Raw genomic sequence first — 22,797 nt, forward strand, 5'->3', positions numbered from 1 at the left:
ATGACAGCAGCAGAGTCAGAAGATCTCACAAGAAACACGCTGCGGGGAGGCCAGAGAATATCCACTCCCCCCCACCCCCCGCCCCCCCCAACCCCAGTGAATCTGGAGGGATAGCAAGGTGAGGAAGAACTCGGTGGGGCCTCGGCCTGGGTTGTTTTCGAAGAGCTTGAAAAATCACTGCTGCCCTACAAGCGAATAAAATCTAATTCGCGTTGGCTGGATCTCCTGCTTATCCTTTACAGAGAATGACACTCGCCAAGTACCAAATTAACATTGGGTGGGTGTGCACCATGAGCATAACAGCATCCTGTCTTGTCTGTGTTAGGTCCCAGCATCATGGTCCACTTGGACACTACAACCATCTAGCCCTTGCCAAGTTGGCATCGGCAGAATAGAGCAGCAAGATTTTCTGCATCTTTTTAGGAGCCTTACCCCTTGCCCCCCCCTCGTGCACCTGGTGCCAGTGACCATCCACACCATCCCCTCTGCCAACCCCTCCCACTCACCCACTCAACTAATCAAAGAATGGGATCTCCCTTTCATATCAGTCAGGCAATCTAATGTAGTTTCGGGGGAGGTGATGGCCTAGTGGTATTTTTGCTAGACTATTAATCCAGAAGCTCACCTAATGTTCTGGGGGCCGGGGTTCGAATCCTGCCATGGCAGACGGTGGAATTTGAATTCAGTTGAAAATAAATCTGGAATTAAGAATCTACTGATGACTATGAAACCATTGCCAATTGTCTGAAAAAACCTACCTGGTTCACTAATGTCCTTTACGGAAGGAAATCTTACTTGATCTGGCCAACATGTGACTCCTGAACCACAGCAATGTGGTTTTGGAGCCACAGCAGTTGCCCTTGAAATGGCCTTGCAAGCCACTCAGTTAATGGGGATGGGCAATAAATGGTAAACACAGCAAGAAGTCTCTCAACACCAGGTTAAAGTCCAACAGGTTTATTTGGTAGCACAAGCACTACCTTTCGGAGCACTGCCCCTTCATCAGGTGAAAGGGAGTTCTGTTCACAAACAGGGTATATAAAGACACAAACTCAATTTACAAAATAATGGTTGGAATGCGAGTCTTTACAGGTAATCAAGTCTTAAAGGTACAGACAATGTGAGTGGAGAGAGAGTTAAGCAGAGGTTAAAGAGATGTGTATTGTCTCCAGCCAGGACAGTTAGCGAGGCAAGTCGTGGGGGTTACAGATAGTGGAACATGAACTCAAGATCCTGGTTGAGGCCGTTCTCATGTGTGCAGAACTTGGCTATCAGTTTCTGCTCAGCGATTCTGCGCTGTCGTGTGTCGTGAAGGCCGCCTTGGAGAACGTTCACCCGAAGATCAGAGGCTGAATGCCTGTGACTGCTGAAGTGTTGCCCAATAGAAAGAGAACTTTCTTAAGATCAAGATTAAGTTGACCTTTCTCTACACCCTAGCTATGACTGTGAGCTACATTCTGCACGCTCTCGTTTCCTATGAACGGTATACTTTGTCTGTAAAGCGCATGAGAACCAATACTCTTCACTGTATGCTAATACACATGACAATAAATGGTAGCCAGCCCACGTCCCACAATGAACAAAAAAAGCAAAATTTTTCGCTGTTAAACACTTCTAATGCTGACGGAGAGGCAAAGTGGCTCAGACATCTAACACCTGGAGTACGCTCTCAACTGGTTCCTTATTTAAGATGCAAACCTCCTAGTGGGAGCCAGCACTGAGGAATGATTGTGGGTTTTGGTAACGTAGGCAGGCCGGGTCCTGTTTGAAGTTCCCTAACCCGCAGGATTTACAATGAAAGAAACACCACGGGGACCAAAAGCCACTTCCTCTCATGAGATTGAGACCTTGGCTGACCGTGCATCATATCATGGCATCACTTCCTGAGCAGGCCTTGTATGTTTAATTAGTACAGTGCCATTACAATAGTATTTAATGTTGCTTTTCCTCTTGAGAAATTCAGTCAAACATAGCCTTTCCAGTCAAGCATTAAATTCTTTACTATCCACTGGCTTAATCGAGCTCAGTAGAGCCATCTGTCAGACACACGTTCTCTGTCTATAAAGGATTGGCTTTTAAATTAATCTCTGTGCATTTCCAGATATATTCAACAGCCTTTCTGGCATTTTTAAATTTTATTCCATATAAAGAGTATAGGATAATTCCTGTAGTCGTGACGAAGATGACATTGTCACATCGCAAAACGATAACAGCTTGCATTTCTATAGCGCCTTTTTACAACCCCAGGATGTGCGTTAAGGCTAATGATACCTTAGTGTAGAGAGGTCATGACTCTTACCAACTTTTACAGATGCACCATCGAAAGCATCCTTAGTGGTTGTATCACGGCTTGATATGGCTCCTGCTCTGACCAAGACCGCAAGGAACTACAAAATGGTGGTGAACGAAGCCCAGTCCATTACTCAAACCAGCCTCCAAACCCATTGACTCTGTCTACTCTTCCCGCTGCCTCGGAAAAGCCACCAGCATAAATAAGGACCCCATGCACCCTGGACACCTCTTCTACCTTCTTCCGTTGGGAAAATAATACAAAAGTCTGATGTCATATACCAACTGACCCAAGAACAGCTTCTTTCCTGCTGCCATCAGACTTTTGAGTGGACCTATCTCGCATTAACTTGATCTTTCTCTATACCCTAGCCATGAGTGTAATGTTACATTCTGCACTCTCTCGTTTCCTACTCTATGAACGGTATGCTTTGTCTGCAAAGGCTGTGAGAACCAATACTTTTGACTATATATTCATACATGTGACAATAATAAATCAAATCAAATCAAAGTCAGTGTTGTTCTGTAGGGAGCAAGGACGTACAAAGAGAAAATGAGAAGGTAGGCTGTTTAATCTGTTTTGGAGTGGTTGTTGAGGGATATGTGTCCACCGGTTTATCAGGGGAACTCTCCTTGTGATAGTGCTTGGAAGTCTATGGTGGGGAGGGGGTTCTTACCAACAATTGGCAGAGTGTTGTTCCCTGGTGAGAAAACTGGTGTGTTTCTCTCGAGAGAAAACTTGGGAAAGAAAGAAAGTAGCCCTGATGAAGGGTCATCCAGACTCGAAACGTTGGCACTATTCTCTCTCCATGGACGCTGTCGGACCTGCTGAGATTTTCCAGCATTTCTCTGTTTTTGTTTCAGATTCCAGCATCCGCAGTATTTTGCGTTTATCTGGGGAAAGAAATGTTCTTTTATTGCTAAATAATTTTCATACATCCAGTGAGGCTAGGGAAAACAAGAAGAATAAAGGTTCATTTAATGAAAACTGTATTGATTTGATTTGATTTGATTTATTATTGTCACATGTATTAGTACGCAGTGAAAAGTATGGCAGCACGGTAGCACAGTGGTTAGCATTGCTGCTTCACAGCGCTGGGGACCTGGGTTCGATTCCCAGCTTGGGTCACTGTCTGTATGAAGTCTACATGTTCTCCCTGTGTCTGTGTGGGTTTCCTTCCATATTCTGAAAGACATGCTGGTTAGTTGCTTTGATGTGAAGAGGCACTGGACTGTGGCGGCTAGGGGATTTTCAGAATAACTTCATTACAGTGTTAATGTCAGCCTTACTTGTGGCTAATAATAAATACATAAACTTTATCGTTCCTTGCGCAGTATACAGACAAAGCATACTGTTCATAAAGGAGAGAGTGCAGAATGTAGTGTTATATTCATAACTAGGGTGTAGGGAAAGATCAACATAGTGTGAGGTAGGTCCATTCAAAAGTCTGATGGCAGCAGGGAAGAAACTGTTCTGGAGTCAGTTGGTACGTGACGTCAGACTTTTGTACCTTTTCCCTGACCGAAGAAGGTGGAAGAGAGAATGTCCGGGGTGTGTGGGGTCCTTGATTATGCTGGCTGCTATTCCGAGGCAGCGGGGAGTGTCGACACAATCAATGGATAAGCAAAGAAGATAAATCTGAAGTGTATATTTTAGATGATTTAATTTTGTTACGATCAGAAAAATGTTTGCGGCGTCTAATTACTGTAGTTTGAGGGTTCAGTTCAGTTTACTGAGAGTGGTTGAGACTGGATTAGATCAGTCTCAGCTGCTTGTGTCTGCAAGCTTACAAGTTTTCTGCTCTGCTCCACTTTGACCGAACTTTTAACTTTTAAACGTGTTGGAGTCAAGGGATGGATGGGACTAATTTTGATTTGGGGCAGTGAAAATGGGGAAGGGTGTGTAACAGCTGCCATTGTGTCACACCAGAGTCAAAGTTATCTGAAAGCCCTCTGCCACTCTTGTCCACCCTTCTAACACTTCTGGTTATGTGCAGCCTTTGAATAACTTACCCTGCAAAGATAATGTGAAATCCAGTAACAAACTGCCTTAACATGGTATGAGCACCCCTGATGCCAATCCCTGGGCCTCCTGTTCTCTGAGCTATCCCCCTGCAGGCGTGATAGTCGTTTACACCACAAAATAGGCCATTTGGCCCATGAAGCCCATGTTGGCTCTCTACCAAGCAATCTAGTGGAGTCACATGTAGTCTAGACCAGGTAAGGATGGCAGATTTCCTTCCCTAAAGGACATTGGTGAGCGAAATGGAATTTTCTAACAATGGTTTCATGGTCGTCAACAGATTCTTAATTCCAGATATTTTTTATTGACTTCCACCATCTGCCGTGGTGGGATTCAAACCCAGAACACTAGTTGAGTTTCTGGATTAATAGTCTTGCAACAATGTCACTAACCCATCGCCTCCCCTCCTTCAAATGTCCATCCTACTTCCTTTCCCCCACCCCAGTGGGCAGAGAGTCATTTCATCTGCTGTGTGTGGAAAGAAAAACATTTCTTGTTCAATATTTTAAATCCTTGGTCCTTGTTCTATCAGCTAATGGGGACAGTTTTTCCTTGGATATCTTATCCAAGTCCCTCATAAATTTGTCACCCCTATCAAACCTCCCCTCAATCCCCTTTTTCTCCAAGGTGAACGATGTCAGATTTTCCAACTTAACCTTGTAGCTCAGATCTGCCCCCCTCCCTGGAACTGAAACAGATGCTGAGAAGGTTTCCATCTACCAGGCCAGATCATTATGGAGACATTAATCCAGCCCTCCTCCTGGAATCAGCGGGTTCAGATTTTGGCCATTGAGGTTGATGCTGGATAAATCAGCAGTGTGTACCATCTACAAGATGTACTGCGGAGATTCGCCAAAGATCCTTAGACAGCACCTTCCAAACCCACGACCACTTCCATCTCAAAGGACAAGGGCAGCAGATACATGGGAACAGCACCACTTGCAAGTTCTCCTCCAATCCACTCACCATCCTGACTTAGAAATACATCGCTGTTCTGGGTCGCTGGGTCAAAATCCTGGAATTACCTATGCCTAATACTTGGAATTATACTATGAAAGCTCTGACACTGGGAAGTCCAGAGGAACAAAGGGACCTTGGCATGCTTGCCCATAGATCTCTGAAGGTGGGAAGACAGGTTAATAGGTGAAAAAGGCATATGGCACACTCGCCTTTATCAATCAGGGTAGAGGTTACCAAAGCAGAGGGGTCATGATGGAGTTGTATAGAACTTTGGTGAGGCCATAGCTGGAGTACTGTGCGTAGTTCTGGTCGCTACGTTATAAGAAGGATGAAATTGCACTGGAAGGGGTGCAAAGGCGATTCGTTGGGATGTTGCCTGGGACGGAACATTTAAGTTATAAAAAGAGGTTGGATAGGCTTGGGTTGTTTTCTCTGAAGCAGAGAAAACTGAGGAGTGATCTTATTGGGAGCAGCTGCTCCCCTTAGTTGAAGGGTCAGTTATGAAGGGACACAAGCTAAAAGTGAGGGGTGGGAGGCGGAGGGGGGAATTGAGGAAAAATATTTTTACCTACCCAGAGGGTGGTGATAGTCTGGAAAGCGCTGCCTGGGAAGGTGGTGGAGATGGGATGCCTCACATCCTTTAGAAAGTATCTGGATGAGGCTGAGTGTTCAAGGCTGAACTGCCAAGTGCTGGCAAGTGGGATTAGGTGGGCAGGTTCAGGGCCTTTCATGCATCGGTGCGGATTTGATGGGCTGAAGGGCCTTTTCTGCGTTGTAGTATTCTGTGATACCTCGCTATCGGCATTGTGGGTCAACCCACAGCACGTGGACTGCAGCGATTCAAGAAGGCAGCTCACCACCACCTTCTCAAGGGCAGCTAGGGGTGGGCAATAAATGCTGGCCTAGCCAGCGACGTCCCACGAGTGAATAAAATAAATCAGAGTGCCAAGAGTGGCCATAGTCATTGAGACAAAATGGTGGAAGGAGTGGTGCGATTCTCATTGCCTTTGCCTTGAGTGGGATACAAGGCAGATTCCAGCATGTGGTTTTTTCTTGTTTTTCTCACCAGAAAATGTTTGTACCCCTCAACCGAGGAAAGCACATTGCTCCTCGCAATGTCTCACAGAATGCAACCAGATCAGCCCTCGGATCGGTCTGAATAGCAGAGCAGGCTCGAGTGGCCGAGTGGCCTACTCCTGCCCCTCTTTTATATGTTCGCACGGTTTTATTGCGTGTACAAAGTAACAGGCGTCAACCTCGGTCAGTCAACGTCAAGGGTTCTGATGGCCAATAAAAAATGACGTGTTCTCTTGTTGTCTCTTCCAGTCAAACAAGGTGCCTGTGGTGCAGCCCTGCCATGCCGTCCACCCCCTCACGCCCCTCATCACCTACAGCGATGAACATTTTGCGCCCGGATCACACCCGGCACAAATCCCCACAGACATCAACTCCAAGCGAGGTGAGGAACTGTTTGTGCATGATCTTACTGAGGCAGGAACTAACTGTGTGATCATTAAATAGCACAAGTATTTTCTGTGTATTGCGTTCATTCATCAGCTCAGCACTTTTACGCACCTCACCATTTATTGTGGATGAATTTGAGAGAGTATCAAGAGTTGTTTAAATGTCACAACAGTCTTGCCAAAGAAAAGTGACATTTAAATGAAGGAAAAGCAGCAATGTAGTGATTTGCCAGCGTCTCATAGGGATGTTTTTCTGAGGTTATATAAGGCCCTGGTCAGACCCTATTTGGAGTATTGTGAGGAGTTTTGGGTCCCATATCTGAGGAAGGATATGTTGGCCTTGATAAAAGTCTAGAGGAGGTTCGCAAGAATGATCCTGGAATGAAGAGCTTGTCGTAAGAGGAATGGTTGAGGACTCTGGGTCTGTACTTGTTGGAGTTTAGAAGGATGAGGAGGGACCTTATTGAAAGTTACTGGATACTGTGAGGCCTGGATAGCGTGCACGTGGAGAGGGTGTTTCCACTAGTGGGAAAATCTAGAACCAGAGGACACAACCTCAGGCTAAAGGAACGATCCTTTAAAACAGAGATGTGGAGGAATTTCTTTAGCCAGAGAGTGGTGAATCTGTGGAACTCTTTGCTGCAGAAGGCTGTGGAATGCCAGGTTATTGAGTGTCTTTAAAACAGAGATAGATAGGTTCTTGATTAATAAGGGGTCTGGGGTTATAGGGAAAAGGCTGGAGAATGGGGATGAGAAAAATATCAGCCATGTTTGAATGGCATGGCAGACTCGATGGGCAAGTGGGCTAATTCTGCTCCTATGTCTTATGGTCTTAATCATAGAAACCCTACAGTGTACAAAGAGGCCATTCAGCCCATCTGCACTGACAACAATGCCACCCTGGATCTATGCCTGCAATCCCACATATTTACCCTGTTAATCTCTCTAACCCACGCATCCCAGGACACTAAGGGACAATTTAGCACGGCCAATGCACATCTTTGGACTGTGGGAGGAAACTGGAGCACCAGGAGGAAACCCACACAGACATGGGGAGAATGTGCAAACTCCACACAGACAGTGACCGAAGCCAGTAATCAAACCCCGGTCCCTGGCACTGTGAGGCAGCAGCGCTAACCACTGTGCCACCCTCGAATATCATAGAATATCTAGTGTGATAGCAGGCCATTCAGCCCACTATTGTCGAGACTACTTTAGCAGACTGCAACCTCGTGAAGCGTTTGCTGTCTTTTGAAGAAGCGGGGTAGATCCAGTGTGTTAATTATGAAGCTGGTGGATGATAAAGGTGCATGGAGATACAGCAAGGACTGCTGGACCACTCTCATCAGTTTCACACTCTCACGCAAAGTAACCCTCTAATTTGTTCTGGTCATCGACTGAGAGAAGCTGACAAAAAGAGTCATCACAATCCATTATAGGACATCGTTATAGCTAAAGAAACAGGCTGGCTGAAGCCAGTGTATCTTAATATAGCCATTTCCTCAGTGCAACGCTTTGTTTCCACTTAATAATACAAGGTGAGGTACAGCCCTCTTGCCTATTGTTCAGTCTGCAGCTGAGCAAACACAGAGACAGTGCTAGCATCAGAGAAAGAGAGAATCAAAGGAATGTTTAAATGTTGCACACACAGACTAAATAAAGAGCTGCTTCTCCTTGTGTTTGTGCCTGTGCCCGAGTGAGAATGTGAATGTCTGAATAACTCAGTGTATGTGATTTGTGTCCTGTGAGAGTGCCTGTGCCTGAGAGTGCCTGTGCCTTTATGTGTGTCAGTTTGTAAATGCGTGCATGTGTGTGAGTGTGAGTATGTGCATGGGCGACTGTCTTTCTCTCCATGTCAGTTTGTGTCTGTGAGTATGCATTGTGTATGTATGTGTGTGCCTCTGTGTGTGCCTCTGTGTGTGTATCTGTGTGTGTACCTGTATATGTGTGTGGGTATATGTGTATGTATCTGTGAGTGTTCGTGTGTGCCCATGTGTGTGTAGGTGTGTGTGCATCAATATGTGTGCGTGTGTGTATATGTGTGCCAGTGTTTCTGTGTCAGTGTGTCTGTTTGTATATTAGTGTTTGTATGGTGTGTATGTGTCTGCGTGTGTTTCAGTGATTCTGTGTGTGTAAGTGTATGTGTGTTTCTGTGTGTGATTGTGTGTGCGTGTGAATGAGTGTATGCCAGTGTTTGTGTGTGTCAGTGATAGTGTGTGTGTATCAGTATGTATCTGTGTGTGTATTCATGTGTATGAGTGTGTGTGTGTGTGTATGTGTCTGTGTTTGTGTATGTCAGTGTTTGTGTGTGCATATGTGTCATTGATTGTGTATCTCTGTCTATGTATGTGCATGTGTGTCTTTCTGCATGTGTGTGTGTCTGTGAGAGAGTGTTTGTGTGTGTGATTGTGTATGTGTGAGTGTGATTGTGTGGGTGAGTGTGTGTGTATGTGTGGGTGAGTGCTGGGTGAGTGTGTGTGTATATACGGGTGAGTGTGTGTCTGGATGAATGAGTGTGAGTGTGTGTGCGTGTGTCTGTGTGTATGTGCATATGTATGTGTGGGTGAATGCTGGGTGATTGTGTGTGTGTGGATGAATGAGTGTGTGTGTGTGCATATGTTTGTCTACGGGTGAGTGTATGTGTGAGTATGTATGTGTGTGTCTGTCTGTCTGTGTGTGCATGTGTATGTGTGGGTGAGTGCTGGGTGAGTGTGTGTGTGTGTATACGGGCGAGTGTGTATGTGGATGAGTGTGTGTATGTATGAGTGTGTGTGGGTGAGTGTGTGTGCGGGGATGTGTGTATGCGTGTGTGTGAGTGTGTTTATGAGTGTGTGTGTATTTGAGTGTGTGAGTGGCTGTGTGTATGTGTGTGTGGGTGTGTGTGTGTGGGTGTGTGTGTGTATGAGTGTGTGTGTGAGTGGGGATATGTGTGTGTGAGTGTGTGTGTGTGGGTAGGCACACAGAGAGATTGGAGATTGATTGAGGTGTTGTTGGGGGGCTTTTGGTACCTGGGGAACCTCATCTCTGAGGTGAGGGAGTGCTTGGGGAGTAGATAAGACCCCTGGCTGTGGAGTAGGCTGCCATAGGAGGCAGTAGAAGTGGAGAAAGGTATAACTCTTTGGTAGTTGGGGCTATTGATGGATAAGAGGCCTGTGACCTTTGGCACTGGGTGTTATGGTGGTGATTATGTACAATTCTCTATTTGTAAGGTTATTGGATCACATGGGGTGGTGGGAGGAAGCTGTGCTTTGTCACCTCTGCTTCCCTTAGCCTGCTCAGTGCTGCTTCTGGCATCCCTCTGCTTTTCACCACCGTCCCTCTCTCATCTCAAGCTCAAAACCTGGAGAAATGGTGACAGCTGATTCTCGATTGATGCAAAAAAAAAGCTGTGGTCAGAAACCACCAATCTCTGCAGCTTACAGGTTTCGAGGCGTATGTGTGTTTAAGAACCAGCCGGGCCTCATTAGGAAATCTTGTTGAGTTTACAGTCAGCAGTAAGGCCGCAGGCTGCGTCTTGGGGGGGATAAAACTCCGACACATTTACACGGGAGCGACGTAATGTCAACCAAACAGCTGTGGCCGATTTCAGGGAAAGTGGGAAATTGGCAGGCCCCAGAATGTCAGCTGGACCTGGGATAATGACCAGATGTTTTGGTGATGTTGGGGGACAGATGTTGGCCAGAGAAAAAGTACAATCCCCTGCTCCAGTTCGAAATGGCCCACGGGATCTTTTGCACCCACCAGACGGAGAGCCTGGATTTAATTCCTGATCGGCAAGATGGCATCTCCAACAATGCAGCACTCAGTCGGTACTGCACTGCTGTGTCAGCGTAGCGTGTAGAATCATAGAATCCTTAGAGTGCAGGAGCAGGCCATTCAGCCCATTGAGTCTGCACTGACTCTCCGACACAGACCCTATCCCTGTAACTCCCCTCTGTAACCTACACGTCCTTGGGCACAAAGGGGCAATTTTTAACATGGCCAATCCACCTAACCCGCACACCTTTGGACTGCGAAAGGAAACCAGAGCACCCGGAGGAAACCCACGCAGACATGGGGAGAATGTGCAAACTCCACCCGGACAGCCACCCAAGGCCAGAATCGAACTGGGTTCCTGGTGCTGTGAGGCAGCAGTGCTAACCACTGTGCCACCGTGATCTCAAGTCTCAAGAAATGAAAGCGCTGTAACTTCGATCAGTAATGACAGTACGCAAACAAAAAAACTGCCCTTGGATTGCAGAAATTGTTGATGAGTAATTATGTTGAATCAAGGAATCATAGAACGCTTACAGTGCAGAAGGAGGCCATTTGGCCCATCTAGTCTGCACTGACCACGATCCCACCCAGCCCCTATCCCCATGTATTTATCCTGCTAGCCCCCTGACATTAATTTAGCACGGCCAACCCATCTAGCCCACGCACCTTTAGACTGTGGGAGGAAACCAGAGTACCCGAAGGAAACCTTCCACACTATAACCCTACGTTCTGCACTCTTTCGTTTCCTTCTCTATGCTTTGTCAGCATAGCGTGCAAGAAACAATAATTTTTTTGTACACAAATACATATGACAATAATAAATCAAATCAAGTAAAAACAGGGAGAAAGTGCAGACTCTGCACAGACAGTGACCCAAGTCGGGGGCCGAACCCGGGTCCCTGGCGCTGTGAGGCAGCAGTGCTAACCGCTGTGCCACCCTAGATAGGGGAATCGTGTCCTCTTCAATCTCGATTTTCCCCAGCTGGCCATTGCGAGCCTGCTCCTCCCTAGATTAACTCCTTGTTCCTCACGTCTGTGAGTTATTCGCCGTTGCGTTGCTTATATGACGGCTAAAAAAAGCCGCCCGGGTGATTCAACTCAGCCAGTGGGTGAGGGGCACCCAATGCCATTGCGCCCGAACGTCCCGATTTATCAAGAGGCTTCCCTTCGGTTCCATCTCCGCGGTAACGCAGCATCAGCAATCGCCCGACAAGGGAACGTGGGTCTGCTTTGTGGCGAGCGGGGTTGGGGATGGTGGGGTTGGGGGGGTGGGGGGGGGGGGGGGTTGCGGGGGAATTAAATGCGGAAAAATTAAACGCTGCGTTCTTACCGAGTTAGCAGAGGCATCCCGAGGGGAGGTTTTTGCAGGTAGACCACAGAATGCAAAGGTCTATTTGGGATTAGAAAACCCTGTTTTAATCCTGCCAGCCACTTCTGAAAGCTGTAGGGCTTCATGTTTGCGGGCTTGTCAGTTAAGGAGAGTTCTCCCGGTGTTGCTTTGGATGTTAAATACTACATATGCAAAACTATTTGACCTTCAAGCCCCAAGGAATCAACTTGATAAAGAGCTTAGTATTAGCTGGAGTGACAATCGTGAGGCAAATGAATCGTATCAAGTGTTCGCATTAAGGCGCTGAAAATGATTCTTAATTAACCGCTGATCCTGTAAAGTTGCAGAGGCTGGAATACCCTGTGCCTTGAGAGAGATAGCTGACAACTGGCCCGGCAATGTTTTGTAGTCGTCGTGTATCCCTTTCTGTGCGTGCGGGGACCTTGCAGACAGCGAGCCGCAAACAATACGCGCCCCGTGAACCTGAGAGGGTGAAACTGGCCCCCTTTTGGTTGGGGACCCGGAAGGGGCAGGGGTGGGTACGCGCTGGGGTGGGGGTGGCTACGTGTTGGACTGAGTGGAGGGGAGTTAGGGGCAGCCGCGTCAATGGTTAACGGAAGATTAAATTGTACAGCTTAAATCCCCCATGTCGCCGGCCCTCCTGTGTTTTCTCCTGTTTGAAGCCAGAGAAATGAACGGTGAGACATTTTAATTCCAGCCTCCCGAGGGATCAGGCAGTAACAGGGACCGACGCGAGAAGGTTGGCACAGGAGTATTAGTGTTTTCTGTCCCCGGCGAGCGCGCTTCACTCTGCCAAAACTTCAAACCCGGAATGAGCTGCCTTGCTCATTGACGAAGATTAGTAAATCAGATGGAACGAGCAGAAAAGTGGCGAGGCCTAGGGAAATCCGGTCGGGATTCTACTCGTACAGAGGGGAGCAGTCTTCATTTCCCTCCCTGACTCCTGAAATTTCTCCAGGCGCACAGGAACAGGAGGAGGCCAATTATCCCCCTCGAGTTTGTCCCTCCGTTCACTGAGGCAGTGGGAGAACACAGAATCATGGACGTTGGGTGGCACCGTAGCATAGCGGTTAGCACTGTGCCACCTCAGAGCCGGGGTCCCAGGCTCAGTTCCGGCCTTGGGTCACTGTGGAGTTTGCATGTTCTCCCCGTGTCTGCGTGGGTTTCCTCCACTTTCCTCTCACAGTCTGAAGATGTGCAGGCTAGAACGTAGAACATTACAGCGCAGTACAGGCCCTTCGGCCCTCGATGTTGTGCTGACCAGTGGAGCCAATCTAATGACCCTCTAACCTAAACTATTCCGGTTAGGTTAGGTTGATTGGCCATGCTAAATTGACCCTAGTGTCAGGGGGATTAGCAGGGTAAATGCCTGGGGTTGCAGGAATAGGGCCTGGGTGGGATTGTAGTCAGTACAGGCTTGATGGGCCTCCTTCTGCACTGTAGGATTCCATGACTCTTTGTCTCTATGAGGCCATTTGGCCCATTGAGTCTGTACACTACAATCCCAGCCAGGCACTATCCCTGTAACCATACATATTTACCCTGCTAATCCCCCTGACACTAAGGGGCAACTTAGCATGGCTAATCAACCTAACCTGCACATCTTTGGAGTGTGGGAGGAAACCGGAGCGAACCCATACAGACACGGAGAGAACATGCAGACTCTGCACAGATAGTGAACCAAGGCCGGAATTGAACCAGGGTCCCTGGCGCTGTGAGGCAGTAATGTTAACTACCGTGCCACTGTGGAAGCAGAGCTCCATTCAGAATGGCACAGTATCGCATTTCAAAGAAACTTAAGGAAGTGTGTGAAGCTTACCAACCACATTAACAGAAGGAGAATCTTCTCCCTCTCCCATTGGCCCTTCTTTGACTCACTGTCACACTGTTGTCCAGGAAATACCTCGAAATGTTTTACTACGTGAAAGGCCAGCTGTTGTTGAAGCTGTAACTTCACCTCAACACTCATCATAGAAACCCTACAGTGCAGAAAGAGGCCATTCAGCCCATCAAGTCTGCACCGACCACAATCCCATCCAGGGCCTACCCCCATACCCCTACATATTTTACCCACTAATCCCTCTAGCCTACACATCTCAGGACACTAAGGGGCAATTTTTAGCATGGCCAATCCACCTAACCCGCACAACTTTGGACTGTGGGAGGAAATTGGAGCACCCGGAGGAAACCCACACAGACACGAGGAGAATGTGCAAACTCCACACAGACTGTGGCCCAAGATGGGAATCGAACCCAGGTCCCTGGAGTTGTGAAGCAGCAGTGCTAACTGCTGTGATACCGTGCTGCCCTCGCCACTAAGTAAATGTTCAAGTTGATGTCAGAGAGCACCCCAGGTGGTGTTACAAGAGGTATAACTCCAGATAATCATGTCATGTCAGACATGCCAGGGCCCCCCAGTGTTTGTACAGTTTAGGCTGACACTATCTAGAGTTTAGGAGAACGAGAGGAGATCTAATCGAGGTCCATAAGATGACGAAAGGTATTGTCAAAGTAGAATAAGCTGAAACTTCCTCTTGTGGGGCAATCTAGAACAAGAGCTCATAGTTTTAGGATAAGGGGCAGCAGATGAGGAAAAACTGCCTCTCTTAAAGCATGGAATTCACTACCCCAGAGCACAGTGGATGCCGGGACTTTGAGTAAATTTACAGAGGCGATAGACAGATTTTTAATTAGTAATGGGTTAAAGGATAAAGGACAATGAGGAGGAAAGTGAGATCGAAGCCGAGATGACGTCAGCCGTAATCATACTGAATGGCAGAGCGGGTTTGAAGGGCTGAAGTTCTTACGTTCTTTCAATGTTATCCTCTGCATCTAAGTAAGTTTGCAGATCTTTAGTTTTGGGTGAGATAGTTCCAAGTAAAACAGAAACCCAGACAAGCTGAGAATGAGAAGTCCCGCAAAGATTTTATTTAATAGATCTTTCAAGATTTGAAAAATCCTGAAGTATTTTTCATGGGTTATCCCATAATAGTCAAGGACTTTCAACCTTGTATTGGCGGGACAGGGGGACAGTTCCCTTGGAACTGAAATCTCAAAAATTGATTCAGTAGCAGGGGCTAAAAGAGAGCAGTCACATTCAGCACTTCACAGAAGGGCTAAATAATTAACCCAGAAACTGAAGTGATATTGGTTCTTGCCCTCTCGAAGGTTGGCACGGTGGCGCAGTGGTTAGCACTGCTGCCTCACAGTGCCAGGGACCTGGGTTCAATTCCAGCCTTGGGTGACTGTGTGGAGTTTGCACGTTCTCCCCGTGTTTGCGTGGGTTTCCTCCGGGTGCTCCGGTGTTCTTCCTCAGTCATTTTAGGATGCATAGAACGTGGAAGGGAACTGCAGGGGATGGGCACAGTTGAAAAGTGGAGCTTGTTCAAAGAACAGCTACTGCGTGTCCTTGATAAGTATGTACCTGTCAGGCAGGGAGGAAGTGGTCAAACGAGGGAACCGTGGTTTACTAAAGAAATTGAATCACTTGTAAAGAGGAAGAAGGAGACTTACATCAAGAAGAAACGTGAAGGCTCAATTAGGGCACTTGAGAGTTACAAGTTAGTCAGGAAGGATCTAAGAAGAGCCAGGAGGGGGCATGAGAAGTCTTTGGCAAGTAGGATCAAGGAAAATCCTAAAGCTTTCTATAGGTATGTCAGGAATAAAAGAATGACTAGGGTAAGGTGAGGGCCAGTCAAGGACAGTAGTGGGAAGTTGTGCGTGAAGTCCGAAGAGATAGGAGAGGCACTGAATGAATATTTTTCATCAGTATTCACACAGGAAAAGACAATGTTGTCGAGGAGAATACTGAATACAGGCTACTAGACTAGAAGGGGTTTAGGTTCGTAAGGACGAGGTGTTAGCAATTCTGGAAAGTATGAAAATAGATAAGTCCCCTGAGCCAGATGGGATTTATCCTAGGATTCTCTGGGAGGCTAGGGAGGAGATTGCAGAGCCTTTGGCTTTGATCTTAGATCATCATTGTCTACAGGAAAAGTGCCAGAAAACTGGAGCATAGCAAATGTCGTCCCCTTGTTCAAGAAGGGGAGTAGGGACAAACTTGGTAATTATAGACCAATGAGCCTTACTTCTGTTGTGGGCAAAGTCTTGGGAAGGGTTATAAGAGATAGGATTTATAATCATCTAGAAAAGAATAATTTGATTAGGGATAGTCAACACGGTTTTGTGAAGAGTAGGTCATGCCTCACAATCCTTATTGAGTTCTTTGAGAAGGTGACCAAAGAGGTGGATGAGAGTAAAGCAGTTGATATGGTGTATATGGATTTCAGTAAAGTGTTTGATAAGGTTCCCACGGTAAACTATTGCAGAAGATACGGAGGCATGGGATTGAGGGTGATTTAGCAGATTAGATCAGAAATTGGCTAGCTGTAAGAAGACAGAGGGTGATGGTTGGTGGGAAATGTTCATCCTGGAGTTCAGTTACTAGTGGTGTACCGCAAGGATCTATTTTAGGACCGCTGCTGTTTGTCATTTTTATAAATAACTTGGGTGAGGGCATAGAAGGATGGGTTAGTAAATTTGCGGATGTCACTAAAGTCAGTAGAGTTGTTGACAGTGCAGAAGGATGTTCTAGGTTATAGAGGGACATAGATAAGCTGCAGAGCTGGGCTGAGAGGTGGCAAATGGTGTTTAATGCGGAAAAGTGTGAAGTGATTCACTTTGGAAGGAGTAACAGGATTACAGAGTATTGGGCTAATAGAAGGACTCTTGTTAGTGTGGATGAGCAGAGAGATCTTGGTGTCCATGTGCATAGATCCCTGAAAGTTGGCACCCAGGTTGTTGGGTTGTTCGGAAGGTGTACGATGTGTTAGCTTTTATTGGTAGAAGGATTGAGTTTTGGAGCCATGAGGTCATGTACAAAACCCTGGTGCGACCGCCCTTGGAGTATTGCGTACAGTTCTGGTCGCTGCATTATAGAACATAAGAACATAAGAAATAGGAGCAGGAGTAGGCCATCTAGCCCTTCGAGCCTGCCCCGCCATTCAATAAGACCATGGCTGATCTGAAGTGGATCAGTTCCACTTTCCCAATCGGAAGGATGTGGAAGCATTAGAAAGGGTGCAGACGAGATTTACCAGGATGTTGCCTGGTATGGTGGGAAGGTCTTATGAGGAAAGGCTGAAGGACTTGAGGCTGTTTTTGATAGAGAGAAGAAGGTTAAGAGGTGACTTAATAGAGGCATATAAGATGATCAGGGGATTAAATAAAGTGGACAGTGAGAGCCTTTTTCCTCAGATGGAGATGGCTAGCACGAGGGGACCTAGCTTTAAATTGAGGGGTGATAGATATAGGACAGATGTCAGAGGTAGGCTGTTTACTCAGAGAGTAGTAAAGGCTTGGAAAATGCCCTGCCTGTAACGGTAATGGACTCGCCAACATTAAGGGCATTTAAGTGGTCATTGGATAAGCATATGGATGATATTGGAATAGTACAGGTTAGATGGGCTTTAGATTGGTTTCACAGGTTGGCGTAACATCAAGGGCCGAAGGGCCTGTACTGTGCTTAATGTTCTATGTTCTACGTTCAGCCCAAAATACATGCTGGTTAGGTTGACTGGCTATGGTAAGTTGCCCCTTAGTGTCAGGATAAAGACCTGTGGTGTTACAGGGATAGGGCCTGGATGAGATTGTGGTCGGTGCAGACTCGATGGGCCAAATGGCCTCCTTCTGCTCTGTAGGAATTCTGTGAGTGAGGGGCACGGAAAGGTTATTGTTAAACGGGGAATCGTAGATGAAATCAGGGTTCCGAATTCTTTGACTTTCTTTAGTTTCACCTTCAGGTGAAACATCAAAGCGACAGCTTTATTATTAATATTTTATCATCTATTTCCCAAATAAGGCATTTACCAGATCTAATTTCTGAGCTAAATGATGACTTAATCTTTCCTAATTAAGTTCAAACACAAAACAATGTAGTTTGTCCTGGGTAAATAACGATTATATTATCAAAATCATTGAGATTACACTTTTAATAGAAAAGTGGTGAAGGTAGTTTCTAATTATTTCTTGTCTGATGCACATCCTATTTACTTTTGCATGGTTGTGTTGGAACGACTTGTGGAAATCTAATATGCTTGTGTTCTGTTTTCACCTGGACCCCTGCTCCCTTCCCTACAGGCATGCACAGACACCCCCCAGGTCCAGATATCCCCTCCTTCTACCCTCTGTCTCCAGGTGCTGTTGGACAGCTCACGCCTCCTCTGAACTGGTAAGCCCTTGGTTTCCTTTGAACTCTCAGCAAGTTGCCTGTAAGAACCCCTCTTGTTTTTTTTTGAAAGACCTTTTCAGAAGACTTTGAAATTGACACTGCATCAGAGCCGTTTGCGAGACTTTAATTGTCTAATTGAGGGAGGAAAAATATTATCACAAGTCACAGAATCCCTACAGTGCAGAAGAAGGCCATTTGGCCCATCGAGCCTGCACCAACAACAATCCCACCCAGATCCCATCCCTTTAATCCCACATATTTACCTTTCTAATCCCCCAGACACCACTAAGGGGCAATTTAACATGGCCAATCAACCTAATCCACACATCTTTGGACTGTGGGAGGAAACCGGAGCACCCGGAGGAAACCCACGCAGACGGGGAGAGAATGTGCAGACTCCACACAGACAGTTACCTGAGGCTGGAATTGAACCCGGATCCCTGGCACTGTGAGGTAGTAGTGCTAACCACTGTGCCACCGTGCTGCCCTGGGGTCATCAGCTCTGCAATCTCACATTAGAATCATGGAATCATACAGTGCAGAAGAGGCCTTTTGGCCCATTCAGTCCGCACCAACATGTCAGAACCATCTGATCTCCCAAATAATCTCATGATGTGCCAAGTGCTCATCCAGGTACTTTTTAAAGTATGTGAGGTATCCCACCCCCAACACCCTCCCAGGCAGTGCATTCCAGACCACCATCACCCTCTGGGTAGAAAGGTTTTTCCTCACATCCCCTCTAAACCTCCCACCCCTCAGTTTGAACCTATGTCCTCTCATGACTGACCCTTCAACTAAGGGGAACAGCTGCTCCTTATCCATTCTATCCATGCCCCTCATAATCTCAGACACTCATTAGCACTAATAAATGTTTGAGTTGGTGTCAGAATGTATCCCAGGTAGTGCTGTCAGAGGCACAATTCTAGCCAGGCATGTCAACTTTACAACGCACATACCATGGGTAGCACAGTGGTTAGCACCGCTGCCTCACAGCTTCAGGGGCCTGGGTTCGACTTCTGGCTTGGGTGACTGCCTGTGCAGAGTCTGCACATTCTCCCTGTGTCTGCGTGGGTTTGCTCTGGTTTCCTCCACTATCCGAAAGATGTGCTGGTTAGATGCATGGACCGTGTTAAATTCTCCCTCCATGTACCTGAAGCAGCCTAAATGTGGCGACTGGGGGATTTTCACAGTAACTTCATTGCAATGTTAATGTGAGCCTACTTGTGATACTAATAAATAAATAATAAACAGGGTTCCCCAGCTTTTGCATTTTGAGATCTTGTCTTACCTCATCTAGGCAATCCCGGGTCTGGTCCTCTATCTTTTTCTGATAGCACACAACTTCAGTTTGCGCTCTGGCCCACTAGATCAAATTCTGTAAACCTCAGGCATCCTGCTTATTTGACTATCTAATTCTACAGCTGCATCCTGCCTGAAGTTAAACATACGCACAGCCAAGATTATCTGTTCAGATTTGCAGCATTTGCACAGTGCCACTGCATTTCACTGGCATGTTCAAAGTTTATTGTTTATTTATTAGTGTCACAAGTAGGCTTACATTAACACTGCAAGGAAGTTATTGTGAAAATCCCCCAGTCGCCACACTCTGGCTGGTTCAGGTACACTGAGGGAGAATTTAGCACCTAACCAGCGTGTCTTTCGGACTGTGGGAGGAAACCGGGGCACCAGAGGAAACCCACGCAGGCACAGGGAGAACATGCAGACTCTGCACAGATAGTGACCCAAGATGGGAATCGAACCAGGTCCCTGACGCCGTGAGGCAGCAGTGCTAACCACTGTGCCACCGTGCCGTCCTAAATGCCGGTCATAGTATTTGAACCATATGAAGTTGTGACTTATTCAGCAAGGTGATTTTCTGATGAACAATGAAACTTTGCCAGGAAAATGTTTTAAACAGTAAAGCAAGCGCCTTGAACCAGACCTGATGCACATGAACATATGAATTTGGAGCAGAATAGGCCACTCGGCTCCTCAAACCTAATCCACCATTCAATAAAATCATGGCTGATCTGACTGTAACCACAGCTCCTACACCTGATAAACTTTCACCCCCTTGCTTATCAAGAATCTATCTGGCTCTGCCTTAAAAATATTCAAAGACTCGGCTTCCACTGCCTTTTGAGGAAGAGGGTTCCAGAGACTGGTTAGTACCATTGCTTCACAGCTCCAGGGGCCTGGGTTCAATTCCCGGCTCGGGTCACTGTCTGTGTGGAGTTTGCACATTCTCCTCGTGTCTGCGTGGGTTTCCTCCGGGTGCTCCGGTTCCCTCCCACAGTCCAAAGGTGTGTGGGTGGGGTTGATTGGCCATGCTAAAATTGCCCCTTAGTGCCCTTGAATGCTTGGGTTAAAGGGATTAGTGGGTGAAGTATGTTGGGGTGGGGCCTGGGTGGGATTGTGGTCGGTGCAGACTCGATGGGCTGAAGGGCCTCTTTCTGTACTGTGGGGTTTCTATGATTCTATGACTTATTACCCTCTGGGAAAAAAAAAATTCTCCTCAGCTCTGTCTTAACTGAGCGACCCCTTAATTGTATCCAGTGATCCTCTCATTCTAGATTCTCCCACAAGAGCAAACATCCTCTCCACATCCACCCCACCTGAGAATCGAATACATTTCAATCAAGCTGCCTCTTACTCTCCTAAACTACAGCGGATACAAAGCTTAGCCTGTCCAAACTGTCTTGGAAGACAGCGCTGCCTGCTGTAAAACTTATTTTCCCAATCACATATATTCACGTTGATTGCAAATAGCGCCCGTGCTGGTTAACAGGTAGCCTTCTTATTAGATAAATACTGCGGATGCTGGAATCTGAAACAAACACAGAAAATGCTGGAGAATCTCAGCAGCATCTGTGGGGAGAGAATAGAGCCAACTTTTCGATGACCCTTCGTCAGAGCTCTTCTCCATAGCCTCCTTCATTTTAGTGTAAATCGGTTATTTTTACAGATGATAATGAAGGTGGGCTGTGACGTTGGAAGGCTTGGGGTGGAATTTTCCGACAGTTCGCGCCGGTGGGATTTTCCGGTCCCGCTGCAGTGAATGGAGATTTGGCTGAGCGCCAAAGTCTCTGTCCTCGCTGGCAGTGGCAACGGGGCGTGAACGGAGGGAAAATTCCGCCATTGATTTCCCAAAGTGATTCTAACGTTTGATTTTGCAATAGATTGTGCTGGAGCTGTGCGCCCTGTCTAACACCATAACCAGTTTCTCTGAATGTCTTTGCTAATACCTAAACAGGTCCAAAGATTTTCCCTTCCAGCCAAATAAGCTTCTAATTAATTCTTAATTTCAGGTCTTTTTGTGTTCTTTATACTTTGTTTCCAAACTACAAGAGGGATAAAAACTTAACATTTGAAACTCATGTCTGAATGTGTAGTGAAACAAGCCATTCTGTCTGTAACTTCACCACAGGCACCAGTTTCTTATGTTATTTGGGGTGGCATGGTGGCACAGTGGTGGCACACTGCTGCTTCACAATGCCAAGGATCTGAGTTCGATTCTGGCCACAGATCACTGTCTGTGTGGAGTCTGCATGTTCTCCCTGTGTCTGCATGGGTTCCTCCGGGTGCTCTGGTTTCTTCCCACAGTCCAAAGATGTGCGGATTAAGTGGATTGGCCATGCTAAATTGCCCCTGAGCATCAGGAAGACTAGCTAGGGTAAATGTATGGGGTTATGAGGATAGGTGGAATAGTTGTCAGTGCAAATCTGATGAGCCAAATGGCCTCCTTTTCCACTGTAGGGAATTCTGTTCAAAAAATAATGTCGGGGCTATTCCTCGCCATCGATTGGAGCCTCTCCCAATCACAATAAGCTTACCCCCTTCTCACCAAACTCACGAGTGAGAGAGATGGAGGCAAAGTGAGAGCTGGAGTGGAGAAGGAAGAAGAGATAGATGGAGAGAGAGGGAGGTGGAGGATGGTGAGAGTGAGGAAGGGGAGAAGAAAGGCGGGGAAATGAGATGGAATGATTGAAGGAAAGTAAGCAAAGGAGAGGTGGGAAATGTCGAGAGAAGTGAGGAAAGGAGGTAAGAGAGAGAGAGAGAAAGATTGAGGGAAGAGAGTCTTAGACGTAAGTGAGAGCAAGACAGAAGGAAGTGAGATAAGTAAGAAGATCAGACAGCAAACAAAGACTGGAGTGGGAGAGGGAGGTAAAAGTGAAGGAGCAGAAGCAGAAATGGGGGCGAGGTGTGAAAAGGGATGGGGAAAAGAACTTAGTAACAGCTCTGACGAAGGGTCATCCAGACTCGAACCATTGGCTCTATTCTCTTCTCACAGATGCTGTCAGACCTGCTGAGATTTTCCAGCATTTTTCTGCTTTTGCTTCAGATTCCAGCACCCACAGTATTTTGCTTTTAACTTAGGAACATAGCCTGGCCCCTACAATACTGAGCTGTGGCTGTACAAAATCTTTACAAAGCTTTGAAAGGCTTGTGCTATTTTAATCATTACAAATACATGATTTCCCCATGATTAAATGACAGCCCCTGGGGGAGTCGGGGGAGGGGGGCATCACATGATGTAAGCGTGGGGATGGCTGTGTTTCCACAAGTTCTGGTGCTACCCATCTTTGAATCCGTTTTTACCCTGATGCACAACCCATAATTTTTCCAGTCCTCATGTGGATGATCTGTCCTATGATCCTGGAAAATCCTGGCTGAATTTTGGCAGAGGGGAACTGAGTGAAGTCTTGTTTGATTGAGGTGGTGGGAG

General features: G+C 46.7%; 1 protein-coding gene across 5 annotated transcripts in view; it reads left to right on the plus strand.

The window, feature by feature from the left end:
• Positions 1–22,797, plus strand: part of lef1 (lymphoid enhancer-binding factor 1) — a 180,909-nt gene that overhangs the window by 72,324 nt on the left and 85,788 nt on the right. For all 5 annotated transcript variants that reach the window (XM_080200133.1, XM_080200125.1, XM_080200143.1 and 2 more), the window contains exons 4-5: positions 6,599–6,731; positions 17,981–18,071. In XM_080200133.1, the coding sequence (XP_080056259.1) occupies positions 6,599–6,731; positions 17,981–18,071 (224 nt within the window). The remainder of the gene's footprint in view (positions 1–6,598; positions 6,732–17,980; positions 18,072–22,797) is intronic.

The sequence above is a fragment of the Carcharhinus amblyrhynchos genome, chromosome 1, assembly GCF_965287045.1.
Source record: "Carcharhinus amblyrhynchos chromosome 1, sCarAmb.v2.hapA, whole genome shotgun sequence".
In the NCBI taxonomy this organism is placed as follows: Eukaryota; Metazoa; Chordata; class Chondrichthyes; order Carcharhiniformes; family Carcharhinidae; genus Carcharhinus; species Carcharhinus amblyrhynchos.